General features: G+C 42.6%; 2 protein-coding genes across 6 annotated transcripts in view; one reads left to right on the forward strand and one right to left on the reverse strand.

The window, feature by feature from the left end:
• tnmd (tenomodulin) overlaps window positions 1-10028 on the forward strand; it is an 85170-nt gene extending 75142 nt beyond the window's left edge. For both annotated transcript variants that reach the window (XM_086133388.1, XM_086133396.1), the window contains exon 9: window positions 9338-10028. In XM_086133388.1, coding sequence (XP_085989514.1) covers window positions 9338-9547 — 210 coding nt within the window. In that variant the 3' untranslated portion in view covers window positions 9548-10028. The remainder of the gene's footprint in view (window positions 1-9337) is intronic.
• Window positions 10029-16972: 6944 nt separating this feature from the next.
• elf1 (E74-like ETS transcription factor 1) overlaps window positions 16973-19498 on the reverse strand; it is a 77930-nt gene continuing 75404 nt past the window's right edge. For all 4 annotated transcript variants that reach the window (XM_086133439.1, XM_086133432.1, XM_086133455.1 and 1 more), the window contains exon 9: window positions 16973-19423. In XM_086133439.1, the coding sequence (XP_085989565.1) occupies window positions 18658-19423 (766 nt within the window). In that variant the 3' untranslated portion in view covers window positions 16973-18657. The remainder of the gene's footprint in view (window positions 19424-19498) is intronic.

Here is a 19498-nt window from a genome sequence, read left to right on the forward strand (position 1 = left end):
TTCACATACCAAAAACATGGACTTCGAACCCTTTGATGACCCTTCCAACCCTTTGATGACTTCCAACCCTCCTGACCACAAGATATTTGACCCTGAGAACAACTTGGACCCGGACAATAACTTTTTCAAGACCGACCGACCGCGAGGGAGCCAGCGATGACCGACCGTGAGGGAGCCAACGATGACCGACCGTGAGGGAGCCAGTGATGACCGCGAGGAAGCCAGCGACGACTGCAGGGAAGCAAGCGACCGCGAGGAAGCCGGGAGACAACCAGCCAGCGACCACCGCGAGGGAGCCAGCGACGACCGCAAGGGAGCCAGAGACGACCGAGAGGAAACCAGCGACGACTGCAGGGGAGCCAGTGACCGCGAGGGAGCCGGGAGACAGCGAGCCTGAGGGAGCCGGGAGACAACCAGCCAGCGCGCGTGAGAGAGCCGGGAGGCAGCCAGCCAGCGAGCGTGAGGGAGTCGGCGACGACCGCAAGGGAGCCAGCGACCACGAGGGACCCAGGAGACGTCCAGCCAGCAACCGCGAGGGAGCCAGTGATGACGGCGAGAGAGCGAGCGACGACAGCGAGGGAACCAACGACGACCGCGAGGGAGCCAGCGACGACCGCGTGGGAGCGGGAAATTCACATCCCAAAAACATGGACTTCCAACCCTTTGAAGATATTGACTATAAGCCATTCGATCCCGAGAACAATTTGGACCCAGACAACAACTTCTTCCAGAACAAACAAAGGGTAACAAACTCTGACTATTACCTGGATGAACAATTCAACACTAACATAAAATTGGAAAATGCACTTTCAGTAATACACTTAAACAGTAGAAGTCTCTATAAAAACTTCACAAAAATCAAAGAATACCTGACTAAATTCAATAAATTTAAAATAATTGCCATATCAGAAACTTGGCTTGATGAAGATAAAACAACTGAAATGGAAATAGAAGGTTATGAAATGTTTGCAACTAATAGGGAAAACAAAAAAGGAGGGGGGGTTGCAATATATGTAGACAAAGCACTTAAATACAGTAAAATCGAGAGATTGACAAACACAATAGAAAACCTAATGGAATGTCTAACCATTGAAATACATAATAAAAAGGCATCAAATATCATCATAAGTTGCATCTATAGGACACCAGGATCATGTATTGACACATTCAATAAAAAACTAACAGATATGCTCAGTTACAACAACGATAAGAAAACACGAATAATATGTGGTGACTTTAACATTGACTTATTAAACCCAAATGGACACAAAAAAACAACCGACTTCATAAATACTATGTACAGCAACAGCTTTTTCCCAGTAATCCTGAAACCTAGCAGAATAACAGTAGACACGGCCACATTAATAGATAACATATTTATAAATAAGATTGACCATAAAATGGAAAGTGGACTTCTCATTAATGACATAAGTGACCACCTACCTGTTTTTGCAGTTTTTCATAATTATTTTGATAGAAAAGCTAAGTCAACAACTCACATAACAGAAATAAGACTAAGAACCCAACGCTCCACCGACGCCTTTAAGCAAGAACTAGAAAAACAAAACTGGACCGAGGTCTACTCAAACGAAGACCCAAATACAGCGTTTGAAGTATTTCAGTCTACCATAATCTCTTTATATGATAAACATTTTCCATTAACTAAAGTCTCCAAAAAGTATAAAGACCCAAGTAAGCCATGGATAACGAAAGGCATAGAAAACGCATGTAAAAAGAAAAACAATTTATATAAATTGTTTTTAAAATTGAGAACTAAAGAAGCAGAAAAAATATATAAGACCTATAAAAATAAACTAGTAAATATTATAAGAACCAGTAAAAGAGATCATTATCATGCACTATTAGCGCAGAATAAAAGTAACACACAAGAAATATGGAAGATACTTAACCAAGTAATCAGAAATAGTCCTAAAAAAATGTATTATCCAGAGTATTTTATCAAAGGCAAAAATACTATTTTGGAAAAAACTGCAGAAATAGCAACTGAATTTAATGAGTATTTTGTCAACATCGGCAGTAACCTAGCAAAACAAATTCCTGATCCAACAAACTTGTTTGAAATAGATAGATATGTAGAAAAAAACTCCTCCACGATGTTCCTTACTGCTGTAAAACAAGAAGAAGTATCAAATATTATAAAAACTTTTAAAAATAAAAAGTCAACTGATTGCTTTAATATTGACATGACAATAATAAAGCAGATTATAGAATATGTAGTGCGACCTTTCACGCACATATGCAACCTGTCATTCAAAGCTGGTATCTTTCCATCAAAAATGAAAATTGCTAAAGTTATTCCAATCTATAAAAGTGGAGAAAGACATCGGTTTACAAATTATAGACCAATATCACTACTACCACAATTTTCAAAAATATTAGAAAAACTATTTTCTCGCAGACTTGATAGCTTTATACAAAAGCATGCGCTGTTAAGTGAGAATCAATATGGCTTCAGGGAAAAACGGACCACCTCAATGGCAGTTATGGAGTTTGTGGAAGCAATAGCCACTAATATAGACAACAAAGAATTTACTGTTGGGGTTTTCCTAGATCTAAAAAAAGCTTTTGACACAATAGATCACAGTATATTATTGAAAAAACTAGAAAGATATGGCATTAGAGGTGTAGCTTATAAATGGATAAAAAGTTATTTAGAAAACAGATATCAGTACGTGCAACTCAACAATAAAAAAACGAATCAACTGAAAATCACTCACGGAGTTCCTCAGGGGTCAGTGCTTGATCCAAAACTATTCATCTTATATATAAATGATATCTGCAAGGTCTCAAAACAATTTAAATGTGTCCTATTTGCTGATGATACAACTTTCTACTGTTCTGGAATAAATCTGAAACAGCTCCTGACAACCGTAGAAAACGAATTAAACAAATTAAAAAACTGGTTCGACAGAAATAAATTGTCACTTAACCTGAAAAAATCGAAGTTAAGTGTTTTTGGCACAAGACCAATCAAACACCAAGCTAAAATTATGGTAAACTCAATTGAGATAGAAAGAGCGTATGAAACCAAGTTTCTCGGATTAGTAATAGACTCAAAACTATGTTGGAAGCCACATATCGATAACGTAAAAAGAAAAATAGCCAAAACCGTAGGGATCCTCTACAAAACCAAGGAAGTGCTAAATAAGAGATCTTTGTACACATTATACACTTCATTATTATTACCATATATGACCTACTGTGTGGAAATATGGGGAAATGCCTGCAAAACAAACACACTCCCTATTCTCAACCTACAAAAAAAAGCAATTCGAATTATTAATAGATCAAAATATACGGAACCCACAAATCCACTATTTATCAAATTAAATACGATGAAATTTGATGACCTGGTTGACTTTAAAATCTCCCAATTAATGTACAAAGCACACAATAACCTGCTCTGCCAAAACATTCAGAAGTTTTTCGAAATTCGAGAAAGCAGCTATGATTTAAGAGGTACCAACTTATTCAAAAAACTCAAAACAAGAACAAACATCAAGCAAAGAAGTGTATCTATCAAAGGTGTTAATCTGTGGAATAATCTCGAAACGGACCTGAAAATGAGTAAATCGCTTGCTGAGTTCAAAAACAAATTCAAAAAAATAGTACAAACAACCTACATCAATCAGAGTTCAAATGATAAATTCTAAACATTAAATATAATGATAAATCAGAACTAAGTTGATAAATAGAGAAAGGTATATAAATATCCATTATGAATACAAGAGAAAATTGACACAAGAGTGTCAGGGTGTGGAAGTATATAATCCCGATACAAACCAAAAGTTGTAAAAATATCACGGTTAAGGGTAAAGTATGAGCCTTAATGGAGACTTCTTTCTTCTTACTTTTTTCTTTTCTGATTGATATAAAAATGATTTATTAGATACAATCACATAACGGGGTAGGACTAGATAAGTTTTTTACTTCTTCCTACTCCCTTGAACATAATAACTGTGTTGTATGAAGATTGATTTCTTTCTTTTTTTTATCTACCTTATTTTCTGTCAAATTATTACTGTATATATGTTTTATGTTCAATAAACAAACAAACAAACAAAGGTTGGATACATCGAAAAATGAATAATACTGACTCACGTGTACTTCACAGTCCTCCATTCTGCTTTTTCCCTGTGGAGAAAATAGTTATGGGTAGTTGGTGCGGGGGGGTTTTCTTCTGGGGCGAGAACATTCGAAGAAACAGGCATGCCATTTTTTTGAGAGAACGGGTTCTCCATGAGCGAATCAGACAGCAGAACACAATGACTGTTCATATATATATTTTAATATATATACGTATATATTTATATTTTTGGGACAGCATATGAACTGATGGAAACAGCCTGCCCAACTGACGATTCCATTTTGGATCAACTTGGAAATATGACAGACGAGTGTCCTGGCCACTGACGAATGACGAAAGGAACTTACCTTGAAACATGCCATAATCTAGAATTTACCTACGTGAATCAAGTATTAAAGTCATAATTACTGTAAATGTTTGTATGAAAAACACTTTCAGGCATAAATATAAAACAATCCAAATGAAAAACAAATGCCAGTAATTGCATGCTTTCCTTTTCCAACAAAATCCGTCTTAAGAGTTTTTAAAATAATAAGATTAATGATGTCCACACAATCCAACGGTAAAACACCGAAAAACAACATCCCCACAATCTGCTGCGGGCAAGATTTCTCAGTGCAAGGCTCTAATGGGCAAAAGAAGTCAATATTTGAGTGCGGCTTCTCCACCCAGAGCACATTTGTAAGGCATGATACCCATTTGGGTCCTTACGACAGGCTGTCAAATAGATGGCGATGACCTTTCAGACAGGTGCACGTGCATCACACACTCCGTGGCCCAAACGGAATAACTTCCGCAACACGAGGCTGATGCGATGGTGCCACTCTCCTTGACCTGTGTGGCAAGGATATGCTCACAAAATGGGCAACAACACCCCCCCCCCCCCCAAAAAAGCTGAATTTGTTGTCACGGTTTTAAAAAAGAAAACCACCAAGTTGTACAAAAATACATCCGTATTGTAGTACTGTATTCGTGGCCAAGTGAGTGACATCAGGGGCTGCAGTTGGATTGGCCGAGTTTGTCTGTCTGAGTTTAGGCCTGCAGCTCGCCCTTGCCAGTTTTCTCCGATTGTATTTGTGTTTTTGATTATTTGTCCCGTTCGATAAATGACTGAAACTGTCTTGCCCTCATGCTAGGACAATATAACTTTGTTTCAGGCCACGCCCACAATAAGTGAAATCCGCGATATTGTAAAAAATCCAGTGAAATACTCTGTAGGCATGTTTTTACAGCAATCATGGCAATTATTTTTTTTAACTCTTTAAACAAACAAATAATGCAAAATCATTTAAGCACATTTCATTTATTGAGAGTGAGCCAGGGCAATAGATAACACAAAAATATCGTCCAGTAGACTGTACAGTACTACTGGACCAATCACTCTGTTGACAGTTCTATAAACAGTCCCATTTTTTTCCGAGCTAACAAACTTAATTTTATCATCGCACAATCTACATCAATAACCATTCCCAAAGGTGTACGTTGTAAAATGAACCTGCATGCTGCAGCATTTAAAAGCAGGATTACTGATGATGACATTGAATTGGAAAACTAGGCTGCACCGATGATTTACAGGTTAGATTTGTTCCGAAAGTCAGCTGTAACGATTGAAATCCATCGGTGCAGCACGCACTCGTAGAAATCTTTACAATAGCACCAAAGCTGCTTATCGCTAGAGAGTTTAGCCAAATAAAAAGCTTTCGCCTTATTCAATTGCATCCACCTTGGAGAGACACTGATCTAAGATCGGGCGTTGTGGCGTGATGCTTCACAAAAGCAGGACAATGGGCATGAACATTAGCCCGCATGTTTTTGATGCGAGAATGAACGTGACGCTGTTTCATTTCTCGTCCCTTAATGTGTTGTTTAGATGAACCCTAACAATCGTCCCATCACTTTATGTCCTGCAGTTTGGTTCTTATCATTTTAGGACAAGGAGGAAAGCGAGGAGATCATCAAATTCAATGTTATGCTGACCGTGGGTATTCAAAAGATGGCTTTGCGGCAGTGGTGTCTCTTTTCATTACTGGCTTGGCGTGCATACGACAAGTGGCTGAGTCGGGTAAGGTGGCGACGGGAACAGACCGTTATTCTCGTTGCTGTGAGACTTCGTGTTGTTGATAGGGTGGTCATTGTGCCCATTGTTTTCTCATCCCTCCCTGGTCGCTCAAGCCCTCTATCTTGTTTTCTGTCTACGCTCTGTCCCCCTACGCTGTGTCTGCGCATCGGCACAAAGACAGACACAGCCTGTTTTCTGTTCAAGGATTCCTCTATTTAGGGACTTTTTGCCCTTTTTTTCTTGACCTGCTGAATCGATGAAGTCCTTTGAAATAACTTCTGCTGTCCGTCGGTGTTACTAAAAAAAACGGACTTGCTTTCATTCACTTTTGCAATAGGTATCTCCATGAAACTTGTCGAAAACCCACAGGAAATACTTTCCTCTCATTAAATGGCTCGCAGTTTTTGGAGGTGTATGATTGCGCACGCTTGCATGTGAGCTCAAGTCACACGGAGCAAAGAAAGCTCATGGTTCTTACTTTTCATTCACGCTGCTTGTTTGGGAGCAACTGCCTCAGATTTCCCAAGGTGAGCCATTCTTATCGCCGCAGTGTTCCCACTAGAGGAGGCGACTCAAAGCCGCAGTGATTAATATGTGCCGGCCGTTTTAAGAGGCTAGCTCTGATTAATTGTCTTTAAGGTACAATGCTGCCTTTTGGCTGTTTATTTGATTTGTTTTCTGGCGGGCCGTCATTTGAATAAAACATTTTCTCTATTTTTCCTTCGCAGTGTCCGACTGTTGTGTGAGAAGCAGATAAGATAATCATTTGGTCCATTGAGGGGTTTGCTGTTGTTCCCATAACAGATTGTTGACAGCCGGCTGATGACCCTGAAACTTGACTGAAACAATAAATCATTAGAAGCCTTCCTCTGCATGTCGTGGTGATAAATCAAACGCGCCTAAACAAGATATCATCCGTCGCAGCATCTCGGTGGTGTTTTAGAGCTCGCAAGTTTAGAGTTTTACTCGATTTATCAGAGGTCACATCAGAAGCCTCCAAGTATTTGGTCATGAAAAAATACTATCAATCACCGCTCGAATAAAACCACATTTGTGTACACTACTGTGACTGATGCTATGCACACCACCTAACCTCAAATCTGGATCCGCTTTTAAATGCGAATGATCAAAATCAGACCATGTCAAAAAGTGCAAAGTTGCTCTGCACAAACACGCATCGCCATCTCCAGGCTGTGGATTATATGCCAAGGTTAAAAAAAAAAAAAAGAAGTTTGATCCTGCCTTTTTCTGTTCTTTTATATGGCAGTAGAACAAGGTGGGTTGAACAAAATCCAGCCTTTTCTCCCAGTGGACTCACAAACTGAGCTGATCTCATATTTAAAAAGGATGCCACGTGACAGTTATGTACCAGCTTGAAATGTAGAGTGGAGCAGTTTAAGGCCCTTCCACACCCATCCCCCATTGAAAAAAAAAACGTCCCTCGTTCAGCCACGCCCCTTGAAAGTACACATCAAACACACAAATACTACAGTAACTGCACCTCATGAAAGCAGTTTATTTCTTTGCATTACCTTTTTTAACTTTTTTTTTTCATGTTTTTATATGGCGACATGGTGGGTGAATGTTTGGTGAGCACACCCACCTCACACTTCTGAGGTTTAAGGTTTGAGTCTTGGTCGTCATGTGTGGAGTCGTAAGAATCAGTTTGTTTTTGTTTTGTTTTGTTTTGTTTTTCGACGTGTTTTTGTGACTTGGTCCAGTTTAGCAGCATGAGACTGACTTGTGTGCACCTCTGAGTCTCCTCCGCGAGCGATCAATGTGTCGTCTTGCTGCCACTTGACTCAAGCCGACTTTTCCCCAAAAATCTGATGCGGCTTTTCCCGGAAATTGAGCCAGCCCCAGCTTGAAGCAACACGGCCTGATTGTCTCAGATGAGCCATTTACTAAAAAAGATTGAAATGTGGCACAATGTGGATCGAGGGCAGTCGAGTTAAGCTCATTAGGTGTTGCTCTTGATCCAAGGTGCGGGCCCTGCGAGTCTTCCAGCGCGTGAATCAGCCAGCACAATGACCAACTCCAGGGGTCATTAAATCTACCTAATTTACGTTTCGTTTGGACTCCAATTGGCCCCTCTATAAATTTAGAGGCAGCCAGCGAGAGCAAATGAATGAATCCTTGTTAGGCCATCATTAGCCTGCTAATTGCTTGAGGAATGTGACGCATACTCAAAGTCAAGGTCAGGGGGAGGGTGCTCATTTGGATGCCATATAGGGAGGCAAGGCTGACGTTACGGCGGAGTTATGAGGTCAGAGATGAATGAAATAGTGTCATTCTGCTGCTTTAAGGCACGTGCCAGCATTTTGATGGAAGGTGTCTGCGATGGACAAGAGAGAAATGACACATGGCGCGCGTATGTGTGTGCAGCACCGCCATCGCTGACCATGCTGGAAAGGTCAAGGGGATCGTATCATGTTTTATTTCCCTGAGATTTAATCAAACGCTATTTCGTCAACTTCTTGCATCCTCATGGGTATCGATTCTTTTCATTGATCTTTACACATATTCTGCTGACGTATGAAAGGCTCGAGTTCACTAAATACGCGTCTCCCTTGAGCGCTCACACCTTGAGGAGCCGCTATCATAACCTTAGCCTGCTGTGAGGTCCCTGCGGTGAGCTCTGATGACCATTAACATATTGTGTGTGAAAGATCAGACAGATGAAATGCTTATGCAGATGTAAGGTACAAGCAAAGAATGTGCCGCTGGAGTTAGTAAAAGCGTCATGATTGTTTGTTGATTTTGAGCTCTCGTGAACACAAAAAAGCCACTGTTCTGCTGACCGTTGCTTCCCACACAAAGCTCATTTTCTTCACTTACTGTTCAGAATGTCTTTTTGATTTGAGCAACCCATGCTGTAGTGTTGATGACTTAAGTATGGAAAAAAGGTAGAAACAAACTTTTTTTCTGATGAAAGAAAATAATCTTTTTTTCTGTTCTTATAGTGTCACAGATGACAATATTCTGGAGGAAAAATCTGTCAAAATGCTCGAAAAGGGCTACCGATAAAGGTGTTGAGTACAGTAACAAAGTACAGCACTTGTCCTTTGCTACTTCTCACCACTCTTACTTCACTATAAAAATATTTTTGAATTGAGCTCCAGGTGACGCATTGTTGAGAGTGACGCAATGTCTTGCCCATCCCCCAACAGAGAGGTGTGGGTCTGGAGCTGGACAACCGCCTGGACGAGCGCGGTTACTGCTGCCAGTACTGTCATCACGGCCACCGCTTCTGCCGTCGCTACCACGTGCCCCTCGGCGGCTTCAACCCGTGGCCGTACTACTACCGGGGAGGCCACGTCGTCTGCCAGGTGGTGATGCCGTGCAACTGGTGGATCGCCCGCATGCTGGGGAGAGTCTGAGGGGGGTGTTGTTGTCCGCCTTGAATCGTTGCTTTCTTGCATCTTTCATACCACTCGTGAGATAAAAGCGGACCGACCGCCGTTAATTATTTCCTGAGCTGAGTTTTGGCGTGCTTGTCACACGAAATGAGCCCTGGGGGCATTTTAAAGGCTTTCTTAAAAGGCGGGCGTCATTGAGCATTTCCTTCGCTTCTATTTTGGTGTCTTCCTATGTAATGCATGCTAGCAAGTTTGGACCATGTCAAATATTTGAGGAAAAAGCTTTACGTTTTTGTTTTTAAAAAAATGTGCTGTAATGTGTAAATCATTGCATACAGTATGACAGTAATTCACATGGTGGTTTTCAATCGACGTTTTAATGTCACTTTTTGGGCAAATGACTACGAATAAACCTCTACACATTTTACACGTTTAGTGTTTTTGCCGTTGAACATTTTGACTACAAATACAGATACAATGAAAATAATGAATAAATATATTACAAAATGCTAAAAGTGTTGAAGCTGTGAAGCGTCTTCCTTTATTAATGATACACAGAGATACTCCTCACTTATCACTTGTGTCTTCTTAAAGCACAACACCTTTCAATCTGACATAAATGAATTATGTCTCACTAAGCGATTACGAGCCGTCACCGATCCTCAAGTGTATTGACCATTTCAAACAAAGCTAAAGAAACATTTCTCCAAGTTGTCACAGTTGGCTTTCTTTTCTTTCGATAAAAAATGTCATTGAATATTAAACGTCACATCGTCTGTCATTAATAAAACAATATGAGCGCCCTCAAAGAGACGAGACGTCCCTCGGGTGCGTTGAGTAAGTAAGTGAGAAAGTAATGCAATCCAGCTCATTCTGCCATGCAAAAAACAAAACAAAAAGTATGCTAATCAAGTACTGTATGTGCCTAATGCAAACCAATGCACTAATGTGTTGCATCTTGACCTCAGTGGCTTGTGGTAATGTCATTGATATAAATGCAATTTTCTTGTGGATGAAAAAGAGGGAATGACATATTCGCTCATGCAAATATGTATGGATTGAGCTCAGGCGGCGGCCACCATATTGTTATTTCTAAATCGATAACGTCGATGGCCCGGAGCAGCGTGTCGAGTAAAAAGAATGGTGGCGCAATTTAACAAATACGTCAAATATACTGGCAAGCATATTGTTTGGGGAAGAAAATGGAGGCGCTTCGGAAAAGTTCACATAATCAGTTCATTTCTCTATATTTTTACCTTATCACGAGCTTTATTGTTATTATTTAAGCCTGCTTGTCTGGATGCTGCTACACTCACAATGTGGAGGAAAAGTGTTTCCTTTTTTTCCTCAAGAAGCCACCACTGGTTGTTCGTGTTTCTCACAAAAAGTCTCCCAGGACTCTTTTGTGTAGCTGAGAGAGTCAATTGTCAAGGAAACCCGAGAGTCTCTTTGAACGCTGAATACGTGGATATGTGGACTGTATTGAAGGCTGTTCACTGAGCACTCATCACACCAGTTGGGACACCACGTTGTCATTTTGAAACTATTTTCACCATAGGTAATGGAAAATAAATGGAACCAGGGTGGCCTTCATAAGAGCTTTGTTAACTGTAAAAAGTAGTATCATTCAAGAGATCCAAAACCATCGTGTGAAAGTAAAACTAATTATTTGTCTGACTTATACACATTCCAGAAAAGAGGTGCACAAAAAAAAGGAATCGCCCCTCCCTTTTGTTTTGTTCCCTTTTTCAGAGTGGGCTGGGAGCCTCCCTAATCGGTGCACCTGCCTGCCCTACACACCTGCGAGTCTTCAGCTCATCATCCACTTGCAGCATAAAAGCCAGCCTGACCAGTCACCCGTTGCCAGATCGTCAGCGATCTTTCCTGCCGTACTTGCTAGTGCCAAGTCGCTACACTCCTGTGCTCCTCCACTTGGTCGTTTTGACTCCCTTTCAGTTCCTGCCCTCTGGACCTGTCCCACTTCCTGGCAATAAAGCCGTTCTGAGTTCATTATGTCTGCGTGTGGGTCCTGTGCTCATTTCTAGCGAAGCCTAACATTACTACATTCAATTATGTTCCACTTTAGTTCTGTGGTCCGTGCCTCACACTTTATCAATGATTTATTTGATAGCTGAATTTGTATATCCTGTTCAACATCATGGACAGAAAGTGAAGTCAATTGAATGTGGAGCCGCCAGTGACCAGGCACACGAGAACTATGACTCAGGCAGCTGGCGCTTGCACTTACACCAGGCACGTTGCTGCTTGTCTTTCTATCACCAATAAAACACGTTTCATCACACGTCTACTGCACACGTTGACGTTCAACAGTCTGGCCAATATATTTATTGAACGTGCGTGACGTATTTAGTCCATCTGATTGGCCAGGAACATTGACAGAATGTGCACGGAGGTGCAAAGAAAGTGCATTGTCTCTGCCAGCGTGTGACAGTGCTGCGCTCCATTGGCGCGATGCGGAGAAGAAGCCCAGAGTGGAAGCCGCGGCTGGTTGTGATCTCTTCCATTCACTTGAATTGAGGGAATGACGTTTAGCGCCATTGAATTCAGAATCAAGATCAAAATCTGAATCTTTTTCTTGAAATTAATGTTGCAGCAGGAGCACGTAGACAAAGACCCAGACAATGACAAAATAATACAATGTAATCTAAAAAGAAACGCAAACGTCACATGTTCAGTCCAAAGCTAATACCATGAATAGACAATGATTTTTAAAAAAGTAGGCAATGGAAGTTAAGTACATGAGCAACCTCAGAGCTAGTTGTTGAAAAGTAAATAAATTGCGCTTGGAATAAATGAAACCTGAAGCCTTTTTGTCCTCCTCCGAGGATCCCTAAACACAGCCTGAGGGCAAAAGCTGAAACCTCTCTTGGAGTGGATGAGCGGGACTATACAAAATAGCGTTTACCTTGCTGAGGACCCATTTAGTCCGGCCTGCTGCCATCATGCTGACAGCAGTTTTAACAAGGCGACAGAGGCGATTCTTTTCAGACAAGTTTCCATTTCCAAACAATAGCGTAGGATAAAACCGATTCAATACAACTTCTGTAAAAAAGAATCCTCATCTCAGCTGAGAAAAGTCTCATTTACCTTCAAAGGTACAGTCATTGATGAAACATTTTGGAGCAGCACCTTTCGTGACAGTAGGTGGTGGGATAGATGTCGACTTCCTAAAATCAATAATCAGGTTATTGGTTTTGGACACATAAATAAAAAATATCCAGGTTTGACACAGAATAGCTGGTGAGAAACACCAGACAAGCAGTTATGACACCAGACACCTACAGGAGGTACATTTGAAATACCAGATACTGTACGTCCATGCAATTTTCCATCCATCATATCTATCCATCCAATGCCTCAAAATAATTCTGCGGGGCTCCTTACGCCCTCCTTATCAAGGATCAGGTCAAACATTAACCTCATGTTGACCTACAGCCCAAGCCTCACGGCAGACCCGATTGCATAAGTAAAAGTCCGATAAGCCCACACAGATAGTTTTTTTTGTTTGTTTGGTTTTTTTTCATTCCTCCAGCAATATGAAGCTAATCAGTGATATTGCTGCGGTTGAACGCTGCGTTCTTTTTATCTCGAATGAAACCGTTCTTCTCATGTAGCTTGGAAATATTCGTCCTTGAAGCACTGCCACTGTTTGGATGATGAGAGGAAGCGGAATGGATGAGCATCTCTCAGGTGAGTGCTGTTCAAAGGAACTTTGCCTCCCTCCCCACCCTGTCCCTCCCTCAAGGATGGGCCCCTATCATCAAATGAAGCTTTCAAACAATTTAATTCCTTTTGTTACTTATTGAGAAATTGACTCACCACCACCACCACCCCTTTATTTTCATTTCAAATAATCCTCTCATGCTTGTTGAGACGGAGGTGTTGCCAGGCGAGCGGAGTGGGGAGCAATGCCTGAGCTGGGCCTTTGTATTCACTTGAATGACCTGCAAGGAAACACTCTCCTCTCCTTTTCTCTCCTGTGACAGTATGTGGTGACAGTGCCATCTTGAGTCAAGAGAGGTGAACACCGCACACTTTCCCCAAATGTAGAGCATCAGTCTGTTACAAACAGGGGCAAGCACATATTGATATGAGGAGCGTCCCTTTGAGTATGCAGCTGAGGAAAAAGTAGCCAAATACCTCCAGTGGGTCAGCGGGTTGCGCAGAAGTGTCGGTGGGTGTTACATGAACAAAGGGTAAATGGCCTATTTTAAACAATACAGTCCTCAAGGAGCTTGGACTCTCCGATAGTAGATGCCGTGCCTTTGCCGGACTCGTGAGCCAAAGAGTACTTTTGTACTCCTTGGATGTGCTGAAGGGGTTCTTCATAGTAGGAGTAGGGGGGAGCCCGCTGTGGGCGGTAAGACGACGGTGACTGACACTGGCTTGTGGGTGGCAGTATCGGAGGTGAATGTCCTCACAGCCTACGATATGCTGACTGGTTGTGTCTCGGGTAAATGGCAATGCCTAAAAAAAAATAAAAATAAAAAAAAACAATAATAAATAAAAGTCTGAAACAAGAAAGGCAATTAAAAAAATGGGATGAGAAGGCAATAGGAGCGGAAAAAAAAAAACAAAGGTTCTCCAAGAAGTGCGGTGACTGTGCTTGACCCTGCACAGGGATATGGTGGGAGGAGGGAGGGTGGTCGCCCTCAAGCCAATGCCCTAAAATGGTGTCGCAGCGGGAGTCTGGGTAGTGAAAGCCGGTTGAGTGTTTCCATCGACTTCTTAGTTGGAAAGATGGCCTTTCATCCATTTCATGCACAGCACCGAGATTACCACTTACTCGACCTTAAAATCACCGAATTGCTGCGTGGGAGGTGTCGCTGTGCGGAGCCCCCTCATACACACCCACATGGCGCCACTTTAGGATTTTTTGTTTGTTTGGGGTTTCTTTGTTTTGGTTAGGTTTTAGGTTTGGTGTGGGCCGCAAATGTGTATGCCCCTCGAAAAGAATTGTCCTTCCACTGCGCACCCCGGTGGAATAGAATTGTCCCTACACATTCAGAAGCAAAAGAGGAGCAATCGGTAGTAAGCTGACAACACTTGAGGACCATTAATGTGATAGGTTCACAAACTTGATCTTGAAATTAAGCGGAAAATAGAGGAATGCCTGTTTTTGAAATGTCTTTGTTCTCCATCTCTCAACTTAGTTGAGTCATTACATATATAGGCAAGTTTCTTGGCAGTCCTCATTAGTCGCCCTACTACATTGTCAAGATTGAGCACTAGTGTGTTTTGCAGAACACTAAATCTAAAGTTGATGACAGACAGCAAATGACTGCCAGGCCATAGTTTGGACAACCTGCCTTAGTTTTATTTATTTATTTTTTACCTTTTGGTTCTTTTCCCCACTGCCTTTGTTACAGGATGTTTTATACGAGCAGGCCTCACAGATGGCATATTCTGCATACCTGTCAACTCATACGGTTTAGCCATAGTTCATACGGATTTTGTGGTGAATCTTACATATATGGCCGTATTGCACAAATCATACGGATTCTGAAAATTTCCGTTTTTTGGGGGGGTTTTCCCCCTAACAGGTAGTTCCGTTTGCTTTTGGCCAGAATGGTGCTAGTCTACTCGAATGCTTTCATTTCCGGTAACTTAAGTAATGCCACTAAGTAGAATGATGATTAGACATTAACCAGACATTGTATTATGGAGATCTACAATAAATATCATTGAAAATTTCGTGGGTTTTTTTCTGCCGTTATTTTGACATATAAAATGCTTTGGTATGTTATAAGGATTTTTTGCTCTCCATGGATGGATGGATGGATGGATGGATATACAGGTTGACGCTCCGAAATGTTGACAGGTATGATTCTGCCATGTTGCATTTAGCGCGGTGGGTTAAACGAAGATCGTCCCTGCACCGCTTCTCAACACACGCTGGAGGCGCCAACATGTCAGCCGTCATCCTTCAAGTGCTCCCACAGCAAGGGGCACAGCAGTAAACACTGGAACTGTGTCAGTGGACGCAGGCAACACCGAAATAGTCACTCCACTCTTTTTTTTTCCCACTCCATGGGGACTCATGCGATCTTATGGCTTTTTGACTCATTAAGTAACGGAATAGTGTTATATTATTGTCATCTTCTCTTATTTGAGTCATCCATAGCGAGCTCACTGTTGGCATCCGATCGATGCAAGCGCGGTGATGAAATGGAGGCTTGTTTGTTGATGAACGGGTTGATTCTTCCCCCCCCGTTTTCCAACAATTGAGATGGAACTTTCAGCAAAGACGTCGCGTCACACAGCTGTGCATGCAGCACGTGGGTGTCGACGCAGGAGGCAAGCCCCAATTCCAGACAGCTTCCTCAGCCAGCACCCACGCACAGCCACCATTCATGCTGTAGTAACACACACACACACACGCACGCTCTTGAAAAATCTGTCCAAGTTACTCTGCCGCGGTGGTGGTGACAGACTGGGCTGTCTGCAGCTGTGAGTGTGTCACATGTTAACATGCTAATGTATTCATCCACCCACAGTCCACTCGTTCTCAGCTTGTGCTAAAGGGCTCCGATACATTTTGCACCACAAACCATTTCACATTCATTCTGCCCTCAAACCAGCTTCCTGAAAAGTTGAATTATTCCCAGCACGAAGGGAAGTTGCCGAGATGCTGCCGTTAACTCTATCAGTATTTAATGCACGGCAGTGGTTCAGTCTGGCGACTTTTCCGATTTTCTCTTGGTACCCTTCTGAAGTATAAAACCAACTTTGTAATGGCAGTTTGCAGTGAACAGTGTATGAAGTTAGTTGGGTCAGCCATTGTTTGAATCTGAATGATTCCTGTTTCAATACATTTCAGGTTTGTCCAAACTACAGCCATTCATTTTTATTGGCTCCAAGCACAGACTAAAATAACATTTGACAAGGCCCGGTCATTTGCCTGTCTTGTACTATGGTACTTCTTCTTACCTTATACACCAGGTTGCAAGGCAGGGTATCAGAATTTCTTTCTCCTTCACTAAAAACTTTGTCGCAAAAACTAATTTAGATATTTACACTTAACGTGCCGGCGTTTGCAATGAAATGGTGACGCAGCCTCCAGCTATGGCCTGGGATTGTGGGATATGTTGCCATTTTGCACGTCATGCCACCTCCTTTGCACAATAGTATCTCATTGTAAGTGTTGCACTGAGGTGACTCTTCATTTAATTGAGCAAAGTTGAGTTCAGCGCCTTGTGTATCTGCACGACGCGTGAGTGTGTGCACTTCTTTGTTGGTCTCATCAAGTTCTTCGGGTCGGCAGATGAAGCACCGAAAAGTGGAACCAGACTCTTGAAATGCAAACGATTAGGGGACAATCGAAATGTTAGTTCCGCTTTGAATCGAGACTCGCTGCCCAGCCCAATTTATCCTTCTTGGAATGAGACAACGGAAGCAAATGACATGACGCTGTGAGCCCTCACATCTGTTTTGTCTCCAAGTTTAATATTTCTGCATGGGTTTTTTTTTTCTTTTTTGCTGCTGTGTGATTTCTGGACATCTGCTGTGTCACAACACGAGAAAGAAGCCTTGTAAATCAACTCGATACTCAGCATAAAGAAGGCCACTGACAATCAACAGTCACAAACAACAGTGCTTTAAGGCGAGGGTGCTCTGTAAACAGGGTATACGACGTGTATACAGAGCAAATAAACAACAATAACAAAGCAGCAGCATAGACAAGATTTGGATCAGAAAATATCTCCAGTGTAATTATTGATTGTCATAATCTTGCATATATTTGAACTGTATGGATACATTCATCTTGTCCCTACAAACAAGACTCGAGTTTGTCACTCCTGCTCTGTGGATCAAGGTCACTGTGTCTGCACGTTTCCGCCGTGCCTCAACCCATTCACTCATCGGCATATAGAGAAAGCGCACACTGGACTCGCACGAGAGCAGGAGCCGAGAGGACATGTGAAAATGTACAAAACGGCACTGGCCCAGAAGAGACTCTGAAAACTGATATGTGACTTTTATATACCCATACTGACTGATGATATTTTTTTGATACTGATTCTTGAAGGCTTCTAATGCTTGAGAGCTACAGTATGCTTGCTGAACAGAAAGAAAAAGCGTACACACACACACACACAGCAGGATATGTACAACAGCATGTTAGGGGAACGGAAACAATGGAAATAGAAAAGTTCTTTATCTATTTATGGAAAAAATAAAATAAAGGTTTGGTCTTCCTGTACTAAGCGTGTGTATCCTTTTCCCTCATGTAAATAGAGTACAAATGTGCCTTTTTATATAGAATTTAGAAATTCATAAAATAAATAAAATTTGCAGTGGCCTTCGTGGTGAATCTCAAGCATATATCATTTGTATATACAGTGAGAGACCACGTGCATATTCCATCTCATATCAACAGGATTTCAGCCTCAAAAACATCAGGCTGATTACAAAATAAAAGTTTTATTTAGAATTCTTTCCGTCTTTGTGTCCAGTCTGCACCAAGACTTGTTCTTTTCCAAATGCCCTTTTCCACGTTTTGGAAGTACTGACATGTTTTGCCTTTTGGTTTGAACTAAAATAAACTAGTTCCGGTGAAAGACCCAAAAGCAGTCATCAGAATCCTTTTTGCCAGTGAGGGCCTGTACTGACGCACGCTGGTTCCTGGCGTTCCCTCAGCCGGAAAGTCCAATTTCCTTGCACCGTTCAGCCCCCCCATGTTTTGGTTTGGACTGAGACACGCCTCTTTTTTTTCACCATTTAGAAGTCCACTGAGATTTAAGGCAATAACAGACTAACTGGCACATTTGGCAGACAGGCATCCCTGCTTCATCCAATGGCTGTTCTCCTTAAGGGAAGAGTTCGTGTGTAAATATCTTTGCACGCCCATAAAACTGAAATGTGACATCTTTAAAAAATAAAAAATACAACACTCCCTTGATACATTTCTTTAGGCACATGATCACAAAGAAGTGAGTAAACGATTCAATCCTGAGGCTGAACTTGAGCAACCTTGAAGAGCAACATCTGATCCTGGATCAGACCGCAGCAATGTGGAAGAAAATAAAAACAACCACCGTCAAGTCCACCTATTGGTCCACGGGTTGCTTTTCAGTTGAGCTTAAGAAGAAGAAGAGGCAGAAAGCATGTCAGGCCTCCGCGGGCTCTGTCTTTATCTGGATAAAGTTTGCGGGCAGCTGCACTGACAGGGGCAGCTCCTGCAGGCTTTTGATGGTCTGCTGGGACTGCAGGGACATCTCCCCTCGCACCTCCAGCTCCTCCACGGGGGTGAGGCCTTCACACGGGCCGCTGCTTTGGGAAGAGAGTCCGTTGAAGGCCGCCTCGCTGGCGAGCTCCAGACCGTGGGTGTGGCTGGTGTCGATGATCACAGTCCGGTACTGCAGCTCCGCCTCGCCGGCGTCCATCTCCTCCTTGGCGAACGTGCTGGCCAGGGAAGGATCGCCGTTGACCATGGACTGGAAGTAGCTGGAGTCCAGCATCTCCTCTTTAACCTGCAGCCCACACAAATCGCCCGATTTCAGCACGGTGGCGATGACCGTGCCGGGCTGCTGCGCCACCATGGTCTGCCCGCAGGTGGTGTTGATTGTGAGCAGGCGGGGGAGGCTCGAGGCGGAGGAAATGGGGACTGCGCAGGTGGCGGAGGAGGACGAGATGGCGGACGGGCCGAAGTTGGTGACGAGCAGCTGGGGGAGGCCCTCCTGCAGGCCGTTGGCCGCCTGGATGCTCAGCACGTCATTGGCTGAGGTGGTGGTGGGGGGCATGGACTGGAGGAGGACGCGAGAGGGGGAGCAGTGGGTGGAGTCCCCGTTGGGGAGAACGGTGCTGAGGGGCAGAGACGGGAGAGAACTATTCGACGTCAAGACAACCGGGAGTGAAGCAGGAGTATTCATGGCCCTGGAAAGAAAAGAGAGAGAACATATTATGGAAAAGTCACTTTTTAATTCTTTGTACAATCGATGTAATATATTG

The sequence above is a fragment of the Hippocampus guttulatus genome, chromosome 2 (genome assembly GCF_054856545.1).
Source record: "Hippocampus guttulatus isolate MCC_2025c chromosome 2, RoL_Hgut_1.0, whole genome shotgun sequence".
NCBI lineage: Eukaryota > Metazoa > Chordata > Actinopteri > Syngnathiformes > Syngnathidae > Hippocampus > Hippocampus guttulatus.